Raw genomic sequence first — 16,105 nt, 5'->3', positions numbered from 1 at the left:
CATGAGTGCTTCAGAACCAGTGCCAGACAATGAGGAAGAAGACATAGAAGAAGCAGTGCCAGGAAATGAATTGGCATTAGACAATCGCGCAGAAGGGCTCTGAGTATTCAAGGCTGCTGTTGACTTATTCTGTGATATGGGCCCTTCTCTGATAAAACTAAAACTAAAGCAAATGGTAGAAGAATTGGTACTGATAGAAACATTTTTAGAGAAATGAAAAAGCTAAAACATCAGACAGAAATTACCATGTATTTCTATAAAGTTACACTGAGTGTGCCTGCCTGTCCTGCCTCCCTTTTACCTCCTCCACCTCTTCCTCCTCTTCCTCCTCAGACAGCAAGACCAACCCCTCCTCCTTCTCCTTCTCCTCAGCCTATTCAATGTGAAGACAAGGAGGATGAACACCTTTATGATGACCCACTCCACTTAACCAACAGTAAACATGTTTTGTCTTTCTTGTGATTTGTGTGTGTGTGTGTGTGTGTGTGTGTGTGTGTGTGTGTGAGAGAGAGAGAGAGAGAGAGAGAGAGAGAGAGAGAGAGAGAGAGAGAGAGACAGGCAGGGTCTGGCTCTGTCATCCAGGCTGGAGTGCAGTGGCATCATCTTGTTTCACTGCAACCTCTGCCACCCAGGCTTAAGCCATCCTCCGTCCTCAGCCTCTAAAGTAGCTGGGACACAGGCACGTGCCACCACACCCGGATAATTTTTGTATTTTTCATAGAGGCGGGGTCTCACTTTGTTGTCCAGGCTAGTCTCCAACTCCCGAACTCAGGCGATCCGCCCACCTCGGCTTCCCAAAGTTCTGGATTACAGGCATGAGCCACTGCACCCAGTATGATTTTCTTAATATTTTCTTTTCTCTAGCTTACTTTATTATAAGAATACGCTATAAAAATACCTTTAACATACAAAATATGTGTTTATCGACTGTTTATGTTATCGGTTAGGGGTTCAGTCTAACAATAGGCTATTAGTAGTTGTTTTGGAGGAGTTAACAGTTACACATGGATTTTCAACTGCAATGGGGATCGGCACCCTAATTCCTGAGCTGTTCGAGAGTCAACTGTATTTTTTTATGTGCCTCCCTCTTGCCGCTAGAGGGTGCACTCCCAGAAGGCAGGTACCCTGGGTTACTCTACACATTTCTGCCTTTTAAGGAGCATACGCTCAATAATTGTTTGCTGAATAAAGGAATGTGCCCATTCTCTAGACTCAACCCTGTCCTGGGTTACATTCTGTCCATGACTCGTATGAGGGCTGGGAGCACATGCACAGATGACAAGAAGCTGAAAGGACAGTGACTTGGGTGCCCACTAAGAATTGAGGCAGAACACAGCAGGTTGCTTCAAGGTGTTTAATCCAATGAGATGAACATTTAGAGGGAGAGTATAGGTCTTTCACCCAGATGCCCCAAACCACTGCGTAAGCATAGACTGAGGATGACGGGGCTTGGCTGCAGCACAGGAGAAAGCACTTGGGGTTTGAATGAATCCCGGAATCACTGACCCACAGGTTGTTGGACCCTGTTAATGGGATTATGATGTTCAGAAAGAAAGAAAGGAGACAAGGAAGGAAGAGAAAGAGGAAGGGAGAGAAGGAGGGGGAGAAGAAGCAGACAGCTGACTTCCTCCAGTGCTGCCAACATAATTGGTCCTTGGGGATGTTATCCCAGAAGGATAAAAAGTTTCTAAACTGAGTACAACTCACTTTCCAAACTTTAAATGACTTCAGGGACTACAGTGGTCCCAAAGAATAAATTGCAATTTAAATTATCTTCTAAGGGTGATGGCCAGTCCTTTGGAGATTGTGTCCCAAGCACATGAGGCAGGAGAAGCAGAAAGAACCCTTCACCTGTCGCATGTCCTGAGCCCTCACCCCGGGCCCTCACCCCGGGCCCTCACCCTGGGCCCTCACCCTGGCGTTCAGACCCAGTGTTTCTGTTTCTGACACATAGCCTCTTTCCAACCGTTGGAAAATTGATCCTTCTTGCTCACGATGTTTTTTTATAAAGGTAAGGGCAAGTTTTGGTGAAAGGAATTCCACAATTTTCATTAGCATTGGCTACATTTATTTTTTAAAAAACAGTTTCTTATTGATATATAATAGATATACATGGTTTTAAGGTACATGTGATAATTTAATACATTCATATAATTTGCAAGGATCAAGTCAGTGTAGTTGGGATATCCATCACTTTAAACATTTGTCTTTATGCTAGAAATATTTGAATTATTCTCTTCTAGCTATCTTGAAAGGTATAGTAGCTTATTGTAAACTATAGTCACCCTCCTGATCTATTGAACACTAGGTCTTATTCCTTTGATCCAACCATATATTTTCACCCATTAATCAACAGCTTGGTTACATTTCTATCATCAGACTTGATTGTAATGGAATGGGGGCTTGAGGATGGCTGATGTGAAGCCATTTCATTGGTATGATATTATTCTCACAAAATCAAATAGACCTCCTCAACCTGCAAGAATGTCTGAGCTCATCTGGCCTCACCCTGTCATCATGCTGAGGAAATAGGCGCTTGCCAGGGACCATACAGCTAGTAGTCTTCTTCTCACAATTGGTTGTCCTTTCTTGATAAAAACTGTTGGGCTCTTTCTCACTTCAGAGTTAGATACAAAGTCTGGCAATAATAATAAGCATGTTTCTGGATCTGATAATGATGATGTAGAGGGAATATTTTCTTCATATGATCTGATGCAAGTTCTTGAGTGTTGGCTGATCAACCTACAGTGAGAAACCCAGCTGGGGACAGATGCACTGCCCAACATACACGTCGCAGTGGCAGTGTGTCTTGGACACCTCAGTCATTCTCAAGCGTAGGGACCATTCTCAGTGTCAGCCTTTGTAGTGAGCTCCTGGATGATTCTTTTGCCTCTAGGAGATATATCTACTTTTTTAAGACCTTAAGAGAGAAAGGGAGATTGATTCTTATTTATCTTCATGCTGAAGCCGTGCTATTTCTCTATATTTAGGCAGTTTTGTGGAAGAGAGATTAACTGCCTTTAGGGGCTCCAGAAGACAAGGTCAGGTAGAAGTTGCATGGAGGCAGATTTCAGCTCAATATCACAGAGTAACTACTTCAAAATGAAGTGAGCTTTACCAGAAGATAAAGAACCTCACATTATTCAGATAGTCAAATCTAGGTTTTAGGACTATCAGGAACGTGAAAGGGGCTTTCTGCATTAGAAAGGGAGCAATTACTAAATAGACCCTAAGACCTGTTATCCTTAGCATTCAAGTAATTGTTATGGTTGATGATGATGATGATAGTGATGATGATGATGATGATAATGATGATGATGAAAGTATTTGTTTGCATGACTATTTCCCCACTAGAATTTGAGCTCTTTTTTTCTTTTTTATCAGCACCTAGAATTATGCCTGGCCCAAAGTAGATGCTCAATAGATAAATGTTAACCTGACCTGAATTATTAGGGCACTGACTTGGTCACAGCTGTAATGTGCTAACCACCAACATAGGAGTATCTCAGAGCTCATTAGGCAGGAAGCATCCCTGCAACAGCAGAGGAGGGGGCTGGATTACTGAGTGTTCTTGGAGAGATGGATATCTGGGAGGTTCGTAAGTATTTTAGATACAATGCTAATAAAACCATATTGCTCAGTTGCCTACAAGTTTTTTACTGGTCCAGAACAAATCATAGTTCGAGTAGTTTGAGGAGCACTTTGAAGTCTGAGGAGTGTTGAGGAAACAATGATTCATCAACACTTGTTAAAGCATGGCAAATCCAACTTTATTAAGGACTATCTCAAAAGGTATAGAGACCACTGCCATGGGAATTTTCAGTAAGGGAGAGAAATTGGGCTCAACTCCAAATACAGCAGGCACAAGTGGGAATTTTTAGCCAAGGAGGGGGCTGGAGGTCAGTGGATGGAAAATTACTAAGAAGAAACATCGGGGGTAAAGGGGATTCTGGCTAAATGTACCTAACAGAATTCTTGCTGAAGAGAGGACACGGTAATCAGACATTACCTGGGGATGGTGGAGGATGAGGAACCTCATCAAATATTGAGGATGATCAGATATTGAGGAGGGGGGGTTCTTGCTGAACTGACTTGGCAGGGCTTTTTGCTGAAACTGAATTTTATAAGCAAGTACACAGATGGACCTAGAAGAAGGTTCAGGTGCCTGGCCAAAGTTTGGAAAATCCGAGAATCTTTTATCAAGAGTGATTTAACCTTTCCATTAAAAAAAAAAAAAAAAAAAAAAAAGCTAGCAGAGCAGGACCCAACGTTCTGTGAAGAGTCTCAGGAACAAGTTAATGCCTTGGCCGCAGGCAATGGAGAATGAAAAGAACAGGGGAGGTTCAGTCGGAACTCTCATTCAACTTGGCCATGGGGCATAGGGGACTACTTGCTGCCACAGATGCATAAAAGGATCAACCAAATGTTGAGACCTTGGCACCAGAGGTGTGAAGGTGGCCTGGGCTTATTCTCTCGGCAAGTGTCACTAGAGCTATCCTCTTGGCTGCTACATGCCCCAAGAGACACTTTATTTTCTATTGTCACTTTTTTTCTGTTAGTTTTGATTTGTTTTCTTGTCTCCTTGTGTGCCTTATTCTTTTTTAGTGTGTGCCAGATGTTGTGTTTGCAAAATTATTTGTAGAAATGATTTAGAGACTGGGGTGATATTATCTTCCTCCAAAGTGGATCTGTGTTTGCTTCTGTGAGGCATTTGGGAGCACCAAAACTCTGGTATCACCTCAATTCAATTTCAGAGCTTGAGAAGATATGAAGCTGAACTACAGCATTGGTAAATGTCTGTTTCCTTCTGATTTGCCCTTATTCTTATGGTGCTGCCCTTTAACAGTCCATCCCAAAGGGAGAACATTTAGTGAGGGGCCTTTCAAGGTGAGTCTTTCACAACAAAACCTATTCTCCATCTCCATGAGGCTGTCAGTAATGTTTCCCAGTCTCTCCATGGCTCTCTCCAGAAGCTGCAAATGCTGGAGTTGAATCACAGCCACAAGTGCTAGACTTACATCTCTAGGTCCTTGCTTTTCCTCAGAATCAAAACCCTATGTTCCTCATTGTCTTATTACTTCTCCAATGTTTTATATATTTTTTCCAGTTTGTCTAATTGTCATCTGCAAGACAGTTAGTCCAAATTAGCCTGTTTGTTCTTACTGGAAGCAGAAGTTAAATATTGACCTGTACTACACTGTTCCTAGAACCCCATAGAGATGAACAAATCATCAGCGTTATTCCCCAGTTGTTCAGCAGGGCAAGGATTTGTGCCTGGCCTTCCAGGTACTTTCGGAGTAAGAGAATGCTGAGGTTGACCTCTGAGTTCCTCCAGGTGACAGAGCAGATGCACCATGAACAGGTCCAATGAGACCTCCCCTATGTTGGGGTTCATTCTTCTGGGCCTCTCTGCCCACCCAAAGCTGGAGAAGACATTCTTCGTGCTTATCTTGCTGATGTACCTGGTGATCCTGTTGGGCAATGGGGTCCTTATCCTGGTGACTATCCTTGACTCCCGCCTTGACACACCCATGTACTTCTTCCTCAGGAACCTGTCCTTCCTGGACATCTGCTATACAACCTCCTCAGTCCCCCTTATCCTTGACAGCTTCCTGACCCCCAGGAAAACCATCTCCTTCTCAGCCTGTGTAGTGCAGATGTTCCTCTCCTTTGCCATGGGAGCCACAGAGTGTGTTCTCTTGAGCTTGATGGCGTTTGATCGCTACGTGGCCATCTGCAACCCACTTAGGTACCCTGTGGTCATGAGCAAGGCTGCTTATGTGCCCATGGCTGTCGGCTCCTGGACAGCTGGTATCACCAACTCTGTAGTACAGACATCCCTAGCAATGCGACTGCCCTTCTGTGGGGACAATGTCATCAATCACTTCACCTGTGAGATCCTGGCAGTTCTAAAGTTGGCCTGTGCTGACATCTCCATCAACGTGATCAGCATGGTTGTGGCCAACATGATCTTCCTTGCACTCCCAGTCCTGTTTATTTTTGTCTCATACGTCTTCATCATTGCCACCATCCTGAGGATCCCCTCAGCTGAGGGGAGGAGAAAGGCCTTCTCCACCTGCTCTGCCCATCTCACTGTCGTGATTGTCTTCTATGGGACCATCCTTTTCATGTATGGGAAGCCCAAGTCTGAGGACCCGCTGAGGGCAGACAAACAGGACCTTGCAGACAAACTCATCTCCCTCTTCTATGGGGTGGTGACCCCCATGCTCAACCCCATCATCTACAGCCTGAGGAACAAGGATGTGAAGGCTGCTGTGAGGAACCTCGTGGCTCAAAAACACCTAACAGAGTGACTGTCACAGATTCCCAGACTGCCAGAATGCACAACCTCCAAATTCCTCATTGTTCTCTTGGGGAAATAGTAACCAGGGAGGACCTTAGACTGTCAGTGGAAAGAGCCATAAAATTTCTGAGGCTGCTGGTTAGTTTGTTGGCTTTACACAGAACTATACTGTGTCATAGTGTAGCTATATTTTACTGACTAAATCTTAAATTCTTTGATACAGAATTTGATGAATATCCATAAGAGTTATAGAGGTGGTCAAAAGAGACAAACAAACAAAAATTTGGGATCTTGGAGGATACAGGATATGGTGTGGCTCTGTGTCCCTGCCCAAATCTCCTGTCAAATGGTAATCCCCAGTGTTGGAGGAGGGGCCTGGTAAGAGGTGATTGGATCATGGGGGCAGATTTCCCCCTTGCTGTTCTCATGATAGTGAGTCAGTTCCCATGAGATCTAGATGTTTAAAACTGTGTAGCACCTCCTGCTTCACCCTCTTCCTCCTACTCCATCCATGTGGGATATGATCGTTTCCCCTTTACCTTCTGCCGTGATTGTAAGTTTCCTGAAGCCTCCCCAGCCATGCTTCCTGTACAGCCTCTGGAATCACAAGCCAATTAGAACTCTTTTCTTTGTAAATTACCCAGTTTCAGGTATTTCTTTATATCATTGCACAAATGGACTAATACAATGTTGTTTTGTCCTATGTAAAACTGCTACTTACTTTACTCTGATTTGGTGTCACCCCAGAGACCTTTGCTCTTTCTCATGTAGGGATAAATTGGAAAATGTCATCTACCCCAACATGTAATGGTGAGTATTAGTACTACGGCAGGAATTCTTTTCACATCTTAGCACTAGAAATAGTGAGACCTGAGCAGCTGCTTTGTTTTGATCTCATGGACACTAAGAATCTTGTCATTCACAACATTCATCTATTTATTGTCACCACAGGGGAATTCAGAGGCAAACTTGCCACCTGACTGCAGCAGTAACTAAGTACTGTATGACTGGGTGCCAGCAGCTTCCAAACTTTTGTCCATGCAACCAACATGACACATAGCAGTTACACATAGCACACATTCCATGAGTATGCCCACATTGTTCTGAAACACCAAAAAGACTGTGAAGAAGCAAATGCAAAAATAATTCTCAATCCTACAACTAATAACAGGCCAGCAATAACAGTCATCACACACCAGTGAGATTGGCTATGTGTCCTTTGCAGCCCTAAGAGCTCTAAGTCCATGACTTCCTCCTACACTCAAGAAACAGACTGAGATAGGAGTGAAACTTAATGTATTATAGTGACTATTTTCAGTCCACTTTATATTTGTAAATGTCAGCGTCTTCATCCATTTTTGCTGCTTTAACAATATACCTGAGACTAGGTAATGTATAAATAGTACAAATTTATTTCTCACAGTTCTAGAGGCTGGGAGGTCCAAGATCAAGGCACCAGCATGTTTGATGTCTGGTGACAGTCCAGTCTCTGCTTCCAAGATGATACCTCGAACACTATGTCCTCACATGGCAGAAGGGATGAAAAAGCAAAAACGGGGCTAGCTGGTTCCCTCCAGCCTTTTTATAAGGTTACTAATCCCATTCATGGGGTTGTACCTTTTAATACTATTACATCGATAATTAAGTTTCAACATATGAATTTAGGGGAACCATTCAGACCATAGCTGTCAGTTATTACCAAACTTTGGTCCTTTAGCCATGCCAGTACATACTAGGTTGTTTTCTCCTTTTCTTTTCTCTTTTTTTCTTCCTCATCCCCATGTGAAATAAGACTCAGGTCTTTGCCCTAAATGCGTTTTTACTGGTGGGAGTGTAATGAGGACATAGAGAGGGTGGCCTAGATAATTAAAACAGCTGGAATTCACTAGTTCCCTTCACTTTTTAAAAAGCCTAAGCCCATTAAAGAGACACATTTAGGTGTCCAGAAGGGGAAGAAGAAGGAGCAGACATGAAAACAGGAAGGAGGAGAGATTCCTTCCAGAGGCAGGGGAGAAGTGGATGTCGCAGATCCCACTCTAGGCAGGACTCACCCCTACTGCAAATGTGAGAACAGCTATTATGTATGTCTGTGCCAGTTACACATTTGGAAACCTGGAGAATGACTACCAGTGGTTAGTTCCATAAAAATCCATTTGTCCTATCAGGAAACAAACTTGGGTCTAGACCCCATTTATCATCTGATTTCCATATACTCCTACAGTAAAAGGGATCTGTGATGCTCTTTTGGGTTCCTTGGTATTAGTGTCAGTTAAGATTCATAACAAACAGCCCTCAAAATATTGGGGTATTCCATTTTCCCCAGTGTATAGCTACTCAGGGAAATAGTCACAAGTCCCTGAAGGGAAATATAGAGAAAATCACTACTATATACATGCAAGGGCATTGCAGGATTCCTCCTCAGAGACCAGCCTCTCCTTCAATTGAGGTATTTTGGATCTGAGAATTAATTTAGGTCTGGAATTGAGTGAATAATCATAATTTTTCAACAGAGAAGCTGTTGTCAGGCTTCTGCTCATCCATGCTTGATTTTTTTTTTAATTACATACATTTACAACGTTTTAAATTGCCTACCTGTCTTGCTCCTAGGAACATCACAGTTTCATACTCATCACCATACATTCCTGTGGGTCTGGTCCTCTGGTTGCTATTCTGACCTTGCTGTCTATTACAGCAATTAATCTTCTTGCCCCTAATAGTTAAGTGCTGTCATTAGGCATCTACTATTCTAGAAAATTATCATCTCCATTAAATAGGAGACCCCACTTCCAAAACAGCACCTCCTACAGTCAGCCTCAGCTAACAGAGGATAAACACTGCTGAACTTCTCGATAATGTACCTCACTAGTGCATTTTCTTATTAACTTAGTGAAGAGAGTGTCCCCTAGCCTTCCTAGGGAACATAGCCATCTGGTAGGTCTAATTTAAAAGTCCATTTAGCATACCAAATTCTTTGAGCCTTTTGGCTCCTTCCTCTACACTCTGCCAAGGCAGTTTGATGTTTCCAGGAGCCATCCCAACCTGAAGGATCTCTTGGTTGCCAGACACTCTCTCTAAAGCAGTGGCCAGCAGAGCAGCAGCGTATTCCTCTGTGGGGGCCGTGATGGCCTGATGACTTTTAAAGAAGTCCCTTTCAAGGAGCAATTTGAAAAAATTGTGATTCCTGGCATACATCCACTCTCATCTCCTTAGAAATAGCATAGGTTCAATATGAATTTAGGCACAAAAGATAGAGAAGCCTTATTTCACAAGACATGAGGCATTTCTGTGACTCTGACACCAGATAACGTAAATTCTAGTTCCAGGCATATTCAGAAGGAAATAACACCAATGTTATTTGTACAAAAGTGAGTGGGCACCTTTTATGCATCATTATAGGTCTGAAATGCCTGGGAATGTCTGAAGACAGAAGGGAATAAAGGCAGCCAATGATGATATAAATGGAGCAACTGACCATTTGAGCAACTGAATATAATTGGAAGCAATTGGCATGGGTGAGGACAGGAACCAGAGGAGGTGTCAGTAGAAAAATGGAGTTCTGAAGTCCGGGCGCCGTGGTTCATGCTTGTAATCCCAGCACTTTGGGAGGCCAAGGTGGGTGGATCACCTGAGGTTGGGAGTTCGAGACCCACCTGGCCAACATAGTGAAATGCTATCTCTACTAAAAATACAAAAAATTAGTTGGATGTGGTGGCAGGCACCCGTAATCCCAGCTACTCAGAAGGCTGAGGCAGGAGAATCGCTTGAACCCAGGAGGCGGAGGTTGCAGTCAGCTGAGATCACACCATTGCACTCCAGCCCACGTGACAGTGTGAGACTCCATCTCAAAAAAGAAAAAAGAAAGATGGAGTTCTTGGCTGGGCATGGTGGCTCATGCCTGTAATCCTAGCACTTTGGGAGGGTGAGGCAGAAAGATCTCTTCAGGCCAAGAGTTTGAGACCAGCGTGGGCAACAGAGTGAGACCCCCCACTCCATCTCTACAAAAACATTTTTTAAAGTTAGCCAGGTGTAGTGGTGCATACGTAGTCCAAAATACTCGGGACTGAGGCAAAGGGATCACTTGAGCCCAGAAGTTCAAAGCTTTGGTGAGCTGATTGTGCCACTGCATTCCAGCCTGGGTGACAAAGCCAGACCCCAGAAAGAAAAATGGAGGTTTGATGGCTCTCCTCATCCCCAAGGTATTTACTTCTGGAAAAATTAATGGTTAGGATTACCCAAGTACACATAAATTATAAACAAATGTATCCTATGTACATAGAGCTCTTCTCAGCACAGGGTGCTGGAAGAAAGCTGGCTGACAATTTTTCAACTTTACAATGGTGCAAAAATGATATGCATTCAGTAGAAACTGTACTTCGAGTACTCATACAACCATTTCTTTTCACCTTCAGTATAGTAGTCAATAAATTACATGAGATATTCAACACTGTCTTATAAAATTGACTTTGTCCTAGATGATTTTGCCCAACTGTAGACTGCTATAAGTGTTTTGAGCACATTTAGGATAGGCAAGGCTAAGCCATGACACTCAGCAAGTTAAGGGTATTCAATGCATTTTCAACTTACAATATTTTCCATTTATGATGGTTTATCACTACATTGCGCCATTGTAAGTCAAGGGGCATTTGTATTCCAGCTGAGCCTGGAGGACCATGATCAAGAAGTAGTAGGGCCTGTATGCTTTGCATAGGAGTTGGCCTGATTAGTCCCTAAGGCCCCTTCTAAGCTTGGACCTACCATTGTCAATGAGCAAAACAAAAGCCAGAATTGAAGACTGGCCTGTATGGTGGTGTGTTTTAGGGAACCCCAATTAAGCAGACAGCATCTATCCCATGGCTGTTTCTATGACTATTTTGCATGACCACTGAAAGAAAAACACTGGCAAACACTCCAAACATGAATACTTCCAAATCAAATTAATTAGGCTTAAGTGATCCCAAAATAGAAACATTTCTTATCTTTATTCTTACAAGAGAATGAAGGTTTGAACCATGATTCCATTTGTGGAATAAACCAAATGGCTTTCTCCCTAAGACAGAAGAGGAGTTCCTCAAGGGAAATCAAGACATCCAGCCCTGGGTCAGAGAGGAATCTGACCTTGGAGACATGGGGCCTAGACAGAGTTCCTACAGATCCTGACCTGTGTATGGAAGATGTCAGGGGTAGATGGATATTCATTCAGTCTTTTAGTCTGACCTTTACATTTAAAAGCAGAGAGGAAAACAGGGCAGTTATATGGCTGGGACTCAGATCCAGCTTAAAAGCCTACCAGTGGATTGAGAACATCTGCCCCCATTCTTTAGCCACATGTTTTGGATTTTATTGCGCTTTCTCTCTTCATCTGAGAACAGGAATGATAGCTCTTTCCTTCTGAGGATGTTATGAGAATGACAGTAGATAAGGTGCCTAGTATATAATCTTTCTTTTTTTTAATTTTTTTTGAGACAAGGTCTTGCTCTCTCACCCATTCTGGAGTGCAGCAGTATGATCTTGGTTCACTGCATCCTCAACCTCCTGGGCTCAAGCAATCCTCCCACCTCAGCCTCCTGAGTAGCTGTGGCACTAGCAAAAGGATCTGGTTGCTCACTGCTTGTAGAAAGAAGTCAAAATAATAATGAGTTATGATAAGGAAGAGTAATATTCCTTTATTATCTATGCCAGCAAGGGGAAAAGTAGACAGCAAATTCCACTCTTCAATTTGTGGAGGGAATGCAGGGGTTTTTAAAGAAAACATTTTGGAATGTGGAAGAGGCAAGGGGGGCTAGGAGGTACCAGGTTCCTTGACACTCCAATGGCTCATCTTGAATTATTGTTCCATTTGGTGAAGGGGCTGGTGCCATCGTGGATCCTACCAGGTTATAAATTAATCACAGTCAATCTTGTGGTCACTCTTCAGCTGAGAGTGGGTTCCAACCCTGAGGTAACCTTTTGTTGGAGAGAGAATTCTGGAGGTGTCTGGTCCCTATCAGGATCTGACCCTGCAGCATCAAAGGAAGCATATGACCAGATAAGTGAGTGTGGTGTGTGCTTAACAAGCATCTAGGTAAATAAATGTGCATAAGGCATGGGAGCACAGAGTGGGAAAAGAAAGGGAGTGGAGGTTCACAGCCCGTTCCGAGGCTGTATTTCAAGATGAAAGGTAACACATATGCAGTCTGTCTCAAAGTTGTATCTTGAGACTGGGGGTGGGAGGAGGAAGAAAGGGGAAAGTAAAAAGAGTTTTAAAATGCCTTTTGAGGCTTAACTGCTAAGCTGCTTGATTATAGCTGGGACTACAGGTGCATGCCCCCAAACCCAGCTAATTTCTTTAAAAAAAAAAAATTGTAGAGATGGGGTCTCATTGTGTTACTCAAGCCGGTTTTGAACTCCTGAGCTCAAGCAATCCGCCTGCCTCAGCCTCCCAAAGTGCTGGGATTACAAAGGTGAATCACCGCATCTGACCTCCTAGTACAAAACATATTCAATTGATAATAGCTCCTACCACTGCTTCTACAGCTGCTGTTGTTGCTGTTATAGCCCTTGCACTGATTTCTTGGCATGTCTGTCTTCTCCTAAATATTGAGCTCTTTAAAGTAGAAACTTTGATTTTCATCTCTGAGTCCCCAGTGCTGAGAATCATGCCTGGCACAGAAGGTGTGCTCAGTAGCCATCTGTTGACTTGAGTCAAATGGCCATGGCACAGACACTGTGTGCTCGTGGAAGTACAGGAGAGTCTTAGAGCTCCTGGCAGGAAGTGCTCCTGTAACAACCTGGAAAGGGGTCAGGTCACAAAGCAGAGCTCGGAGGAGATGGATTTCTAGAGAGTTTGTATGGTTTTCAGGCACAGGGTAAAATAAAGCCAACTGCAAAACCCCTGGATTGTCAACAAGCTTATGATAACCCAGGATAAATCACGTGTGAGCACCTAGAAGTCCCAAACAGAGATTTTTTAATTCCCTGAAAAAAGCAAGGGAAACCTCAGGACCAGCCTCAGAAGCAAGTCAGTGTCTTTCGTGAGAGCTGATGGGAAATGGGGAGGAGGGAGGTTCAGAGAGAAATGAACTTCAACTTGGCCAGAACGTGCAGGAGGCCCCTTGCTATCCAGTCATAGAGGCTCGCTGGTGAAGTGAAATTTACTTAAAGGTCAGTAAAAGTTTAAGGTCTTGGCACTAGAGTTACAGGGTACCTGGGACTAACTCCTGGCTGATATCACCACAGCAGAGGAGTTCTTGGCCCATCTGCCCTGAGGGAAGGGAAGAGACTAAACGTGGTCAGTTGCCTGCCCTTCTATGGGGACAATATCATCAACCACTTGACCTGTGAGGTCCTGGCTGTCCTGAAGTTGGCCTGTGCTGACATCTCTATCAACGTGATCAGGCAAAAGGCCTTCTCCACCTGCTCTGCCCACATACAGTTGTGGTTGTCTTCTACAGGACCACCCTCTTCACGTATGGGAAACCCAAATTGAAGGACCCACTGGGGGCAGACAAGCAGGATTTTGCAGACAAACTCATCTCCCTCTCCTATGGAGTGGCCACCCCCATGCTGAACACCATCATCTACAGCCTGAGGAACAAGGGCCTGAAGGCTGCTGTGAGGAACCTGGTATTTCAGAAACCCCTAACCGAGTGAGTGACTGTCAAGATCCCAGGTGGCCAGAACATATGATCTCTAAGCGCCTCACTGTGCTCATGGAGAAATGATAACTCCGAGGAAAGAAGGGACTTTCCCAAGGTCCAGGCCGTGAACCATGGGACTAGGACGAACAAGTAAACTGAGTTTCCCTGTTGTGTCACAGGTAATGGAAGCTTCTATCAAAGGACCTGGAGGGAAAGTGCCTCTACATCTGTACTTTTAGTTTCCCATTGCCCCATTTCCTCACCTATCTATTTTTAATTTTTTGGCCTTGAATACATTTTTGGGTTACTACAAATCCTTTAGACATGAGAGTAGGCCTAATTGGAACCAAAGAAACAAAGCAATGAAGCAGCAAACAAAAAACCCAAATGAACTAATGGCAAGACATGGCAGTGTGGGGGCAGTGGGCTGGCTGTTGGAGCCCCTCTGTGGCCTCAGCTGTCTCTCTCCCTTGCTGGAAGCTAGTTTTAGGCTTCATGGCTTTGAGGTCCTTTCAAAGTTGACCTTCCTAGGCAGTGATTCTAGCCACAGGACCTTGAGTATTGTGGTGTATTAGGCCATTCTTGTACTACTATAAAGAAATACCTGAGACTGGGTAATTTATAAAGAGAAGAGGTTTAACTGGCTCATGGTTCTGCGACTATACAAGCATGGCTCCAGCATCTGCTCAGCTTCTGGGGAGGCCTCAGGGAGTTTTTACTCATGGCAGAAGGTGAAGTGGGAGCAGGCACTTCACATGGTCAAAGCAGGAGTGAGTGAGAGAGAGAGAAAGACAAAGGGAGAGACAGAGCAGGCAGGAGGTGCCACACTTTACAACAACTGAATCTTGGGAGAACTCACTATCACGAAGATAGCACCAAGCCATAAGGAATCTGCCCATGATCCAAACATCTCCCACCAGTCCCCAGCTCCAGCACTGGGGATTACAATTCAGCATGAGATTTGAGCGAGGACAAATATCCAAACTATATTATGTGGAAATACCACTGGCCATCCAAATTGAATTATTATAACAGCAGCTTCTAGCACTGCCAGAGAAAATTAGATAGCTGTTCAAAGAGCATCTGAGGGGAGGGAGTGGAGAGGCAGCTGCTCAGGTCAGCTTAGACCGTAGAGTGCTCTCAGCCCAGGCCAGGCAGCCTGACACCTGCCTTCCAAGTCCAACCCTGATACTACTTCCTGCTGCTGGAGCACTTGGCTAAGTCTCCCTCCCTCTCTGGGCCTTGATTTCTTTGTCTGTAAAATGAGAGGGTATAGCCTATGCCTCTCACTAGACAATACAACTGGAGACTGCCCAGACAGGAGGAACTTGTGGCTCACACCCCCCACCCGCCACTCTTTGATTAGGGATCTCCTCTGGAGTCACTCCTCCATTCATTCCTCCACAGTTCATGAGCAATTGTTCCTAACTTCTAGTGCCACTTAGAGACTTGGGTGGCCGGTTGCAGCTCTAGCTACCTGTGCCTATTGCAAACCTGCCACCTGGTGGACACTGCTGAAGCTGACAATTGAAATTTCTGCAAGCTCCTGAGATGGGTGCTTCTCAAACTTGAATGTTTTCATGACTCATCTGAAAATGTGGATAAGGATTCGGTGAGTCTGAGGTAGGGTCTGAGATTCTACATCTCTAACAGATTTCCAGGTAATGTCTATGCTGCTGAACTCTGCAGGCCACGTTTTGAGAAGCAAGGCCCTAGAAGATTTGGGACCAGGGCAGAGGGGTTGAAGGAAGAGGCAGGCTAGGAAGACTTCGTCGCACAAGTCTCCTCCTGTGGGCCAAGCCCTTGGGCATCACCAAGCCTGTGAGGTGTTCACCAGCCTGGCAAATTCCCTCACAGCAAAAGCCTAAAATGTCAATGCTTTTAAGTCTCTGGGGGGGGGGGGGGCAGATTTCACTTAGTTTTTGGCCTTTGAGTATCCCTTAGTTTCTGGAAAGCTCATCAATACCTTTTAAAAAAATGTTTTTAGATTTTATTCAGCATGTTCAGTTATGTTCCACACTCAGCAAGATGAGAATACTCAGAGAATCTAATTGTTCATGCTGCCAGAAGAGGCACCCTTGACCAGTGTGGTTTTATATTCCCAAAATCAAGTTGCCCAGTTGTTCCCCCTATTCAATCAATAGTTTCATTAATTCATGGGGATGAACAAAGACTCCCTAGAATA

At 44.1% G+C, this 16,105-nt stretch overlaps 1 protein-coding gene across 1 annotated transcript; it reads left to right on the top strand.

The window, feature by feature from the left end:
• The first annotated feature begins 5,354 nt into the window (after positions 1-5,354).
• LOC102126182 (olfactory receptor 13C7-like) lies at positions 5,355-13,933 on the top strand. Its single transcript, XM_005582365.4, has 2 exons — positions 5,355-6,310; positions 13,735-13,933. Exons 1-2 carry the CDS (start codon positions 5,355-5,357, stop codon positions 13,931-13,933), a joined length of 1,155 nt encoding a protein of 384 aa, XP_005582422.4.
• The last annotated feature ends 2,172 nt before the right edge of the window (positions 13,934-16,105 follow it).

The sequence above is a fragment of the Macaca fascicularis genome, chromosome 15 (assembly GCF_037993035.2).
Source record: "Macaca fascicularis isolate 582-1 chromosome 15, T2T-MFA8v1.1".
Lineage (NCBI taxonomy): Eukaryota > Metazoa > Chordata > Mammalia > Primates > Cercopithecidae > Macaca > Macaca fascicularis.
Note: the sequence above shows the minus strand (reverse complement) of the source record. Positions and strands in the feature narration are given on the sequence as shown.

Excerpts from the sequence above, each read along its gene's own strand:
- LOC102126182 (XM_005582365.4), top strand. The coding sequence starts at position 5,355 with ATGAACAGGTCCAATGAGACCTCCCCTATGTTGGGGTTCATTCTTCTG. Across the intron at positions 6,311-13,734 it reads GCTCAAAAACACCTAACAGA|GACCACCCTCTTCACGTATG; the intron begins GTGACTGTCACA and ends TGTCTTCTACAG.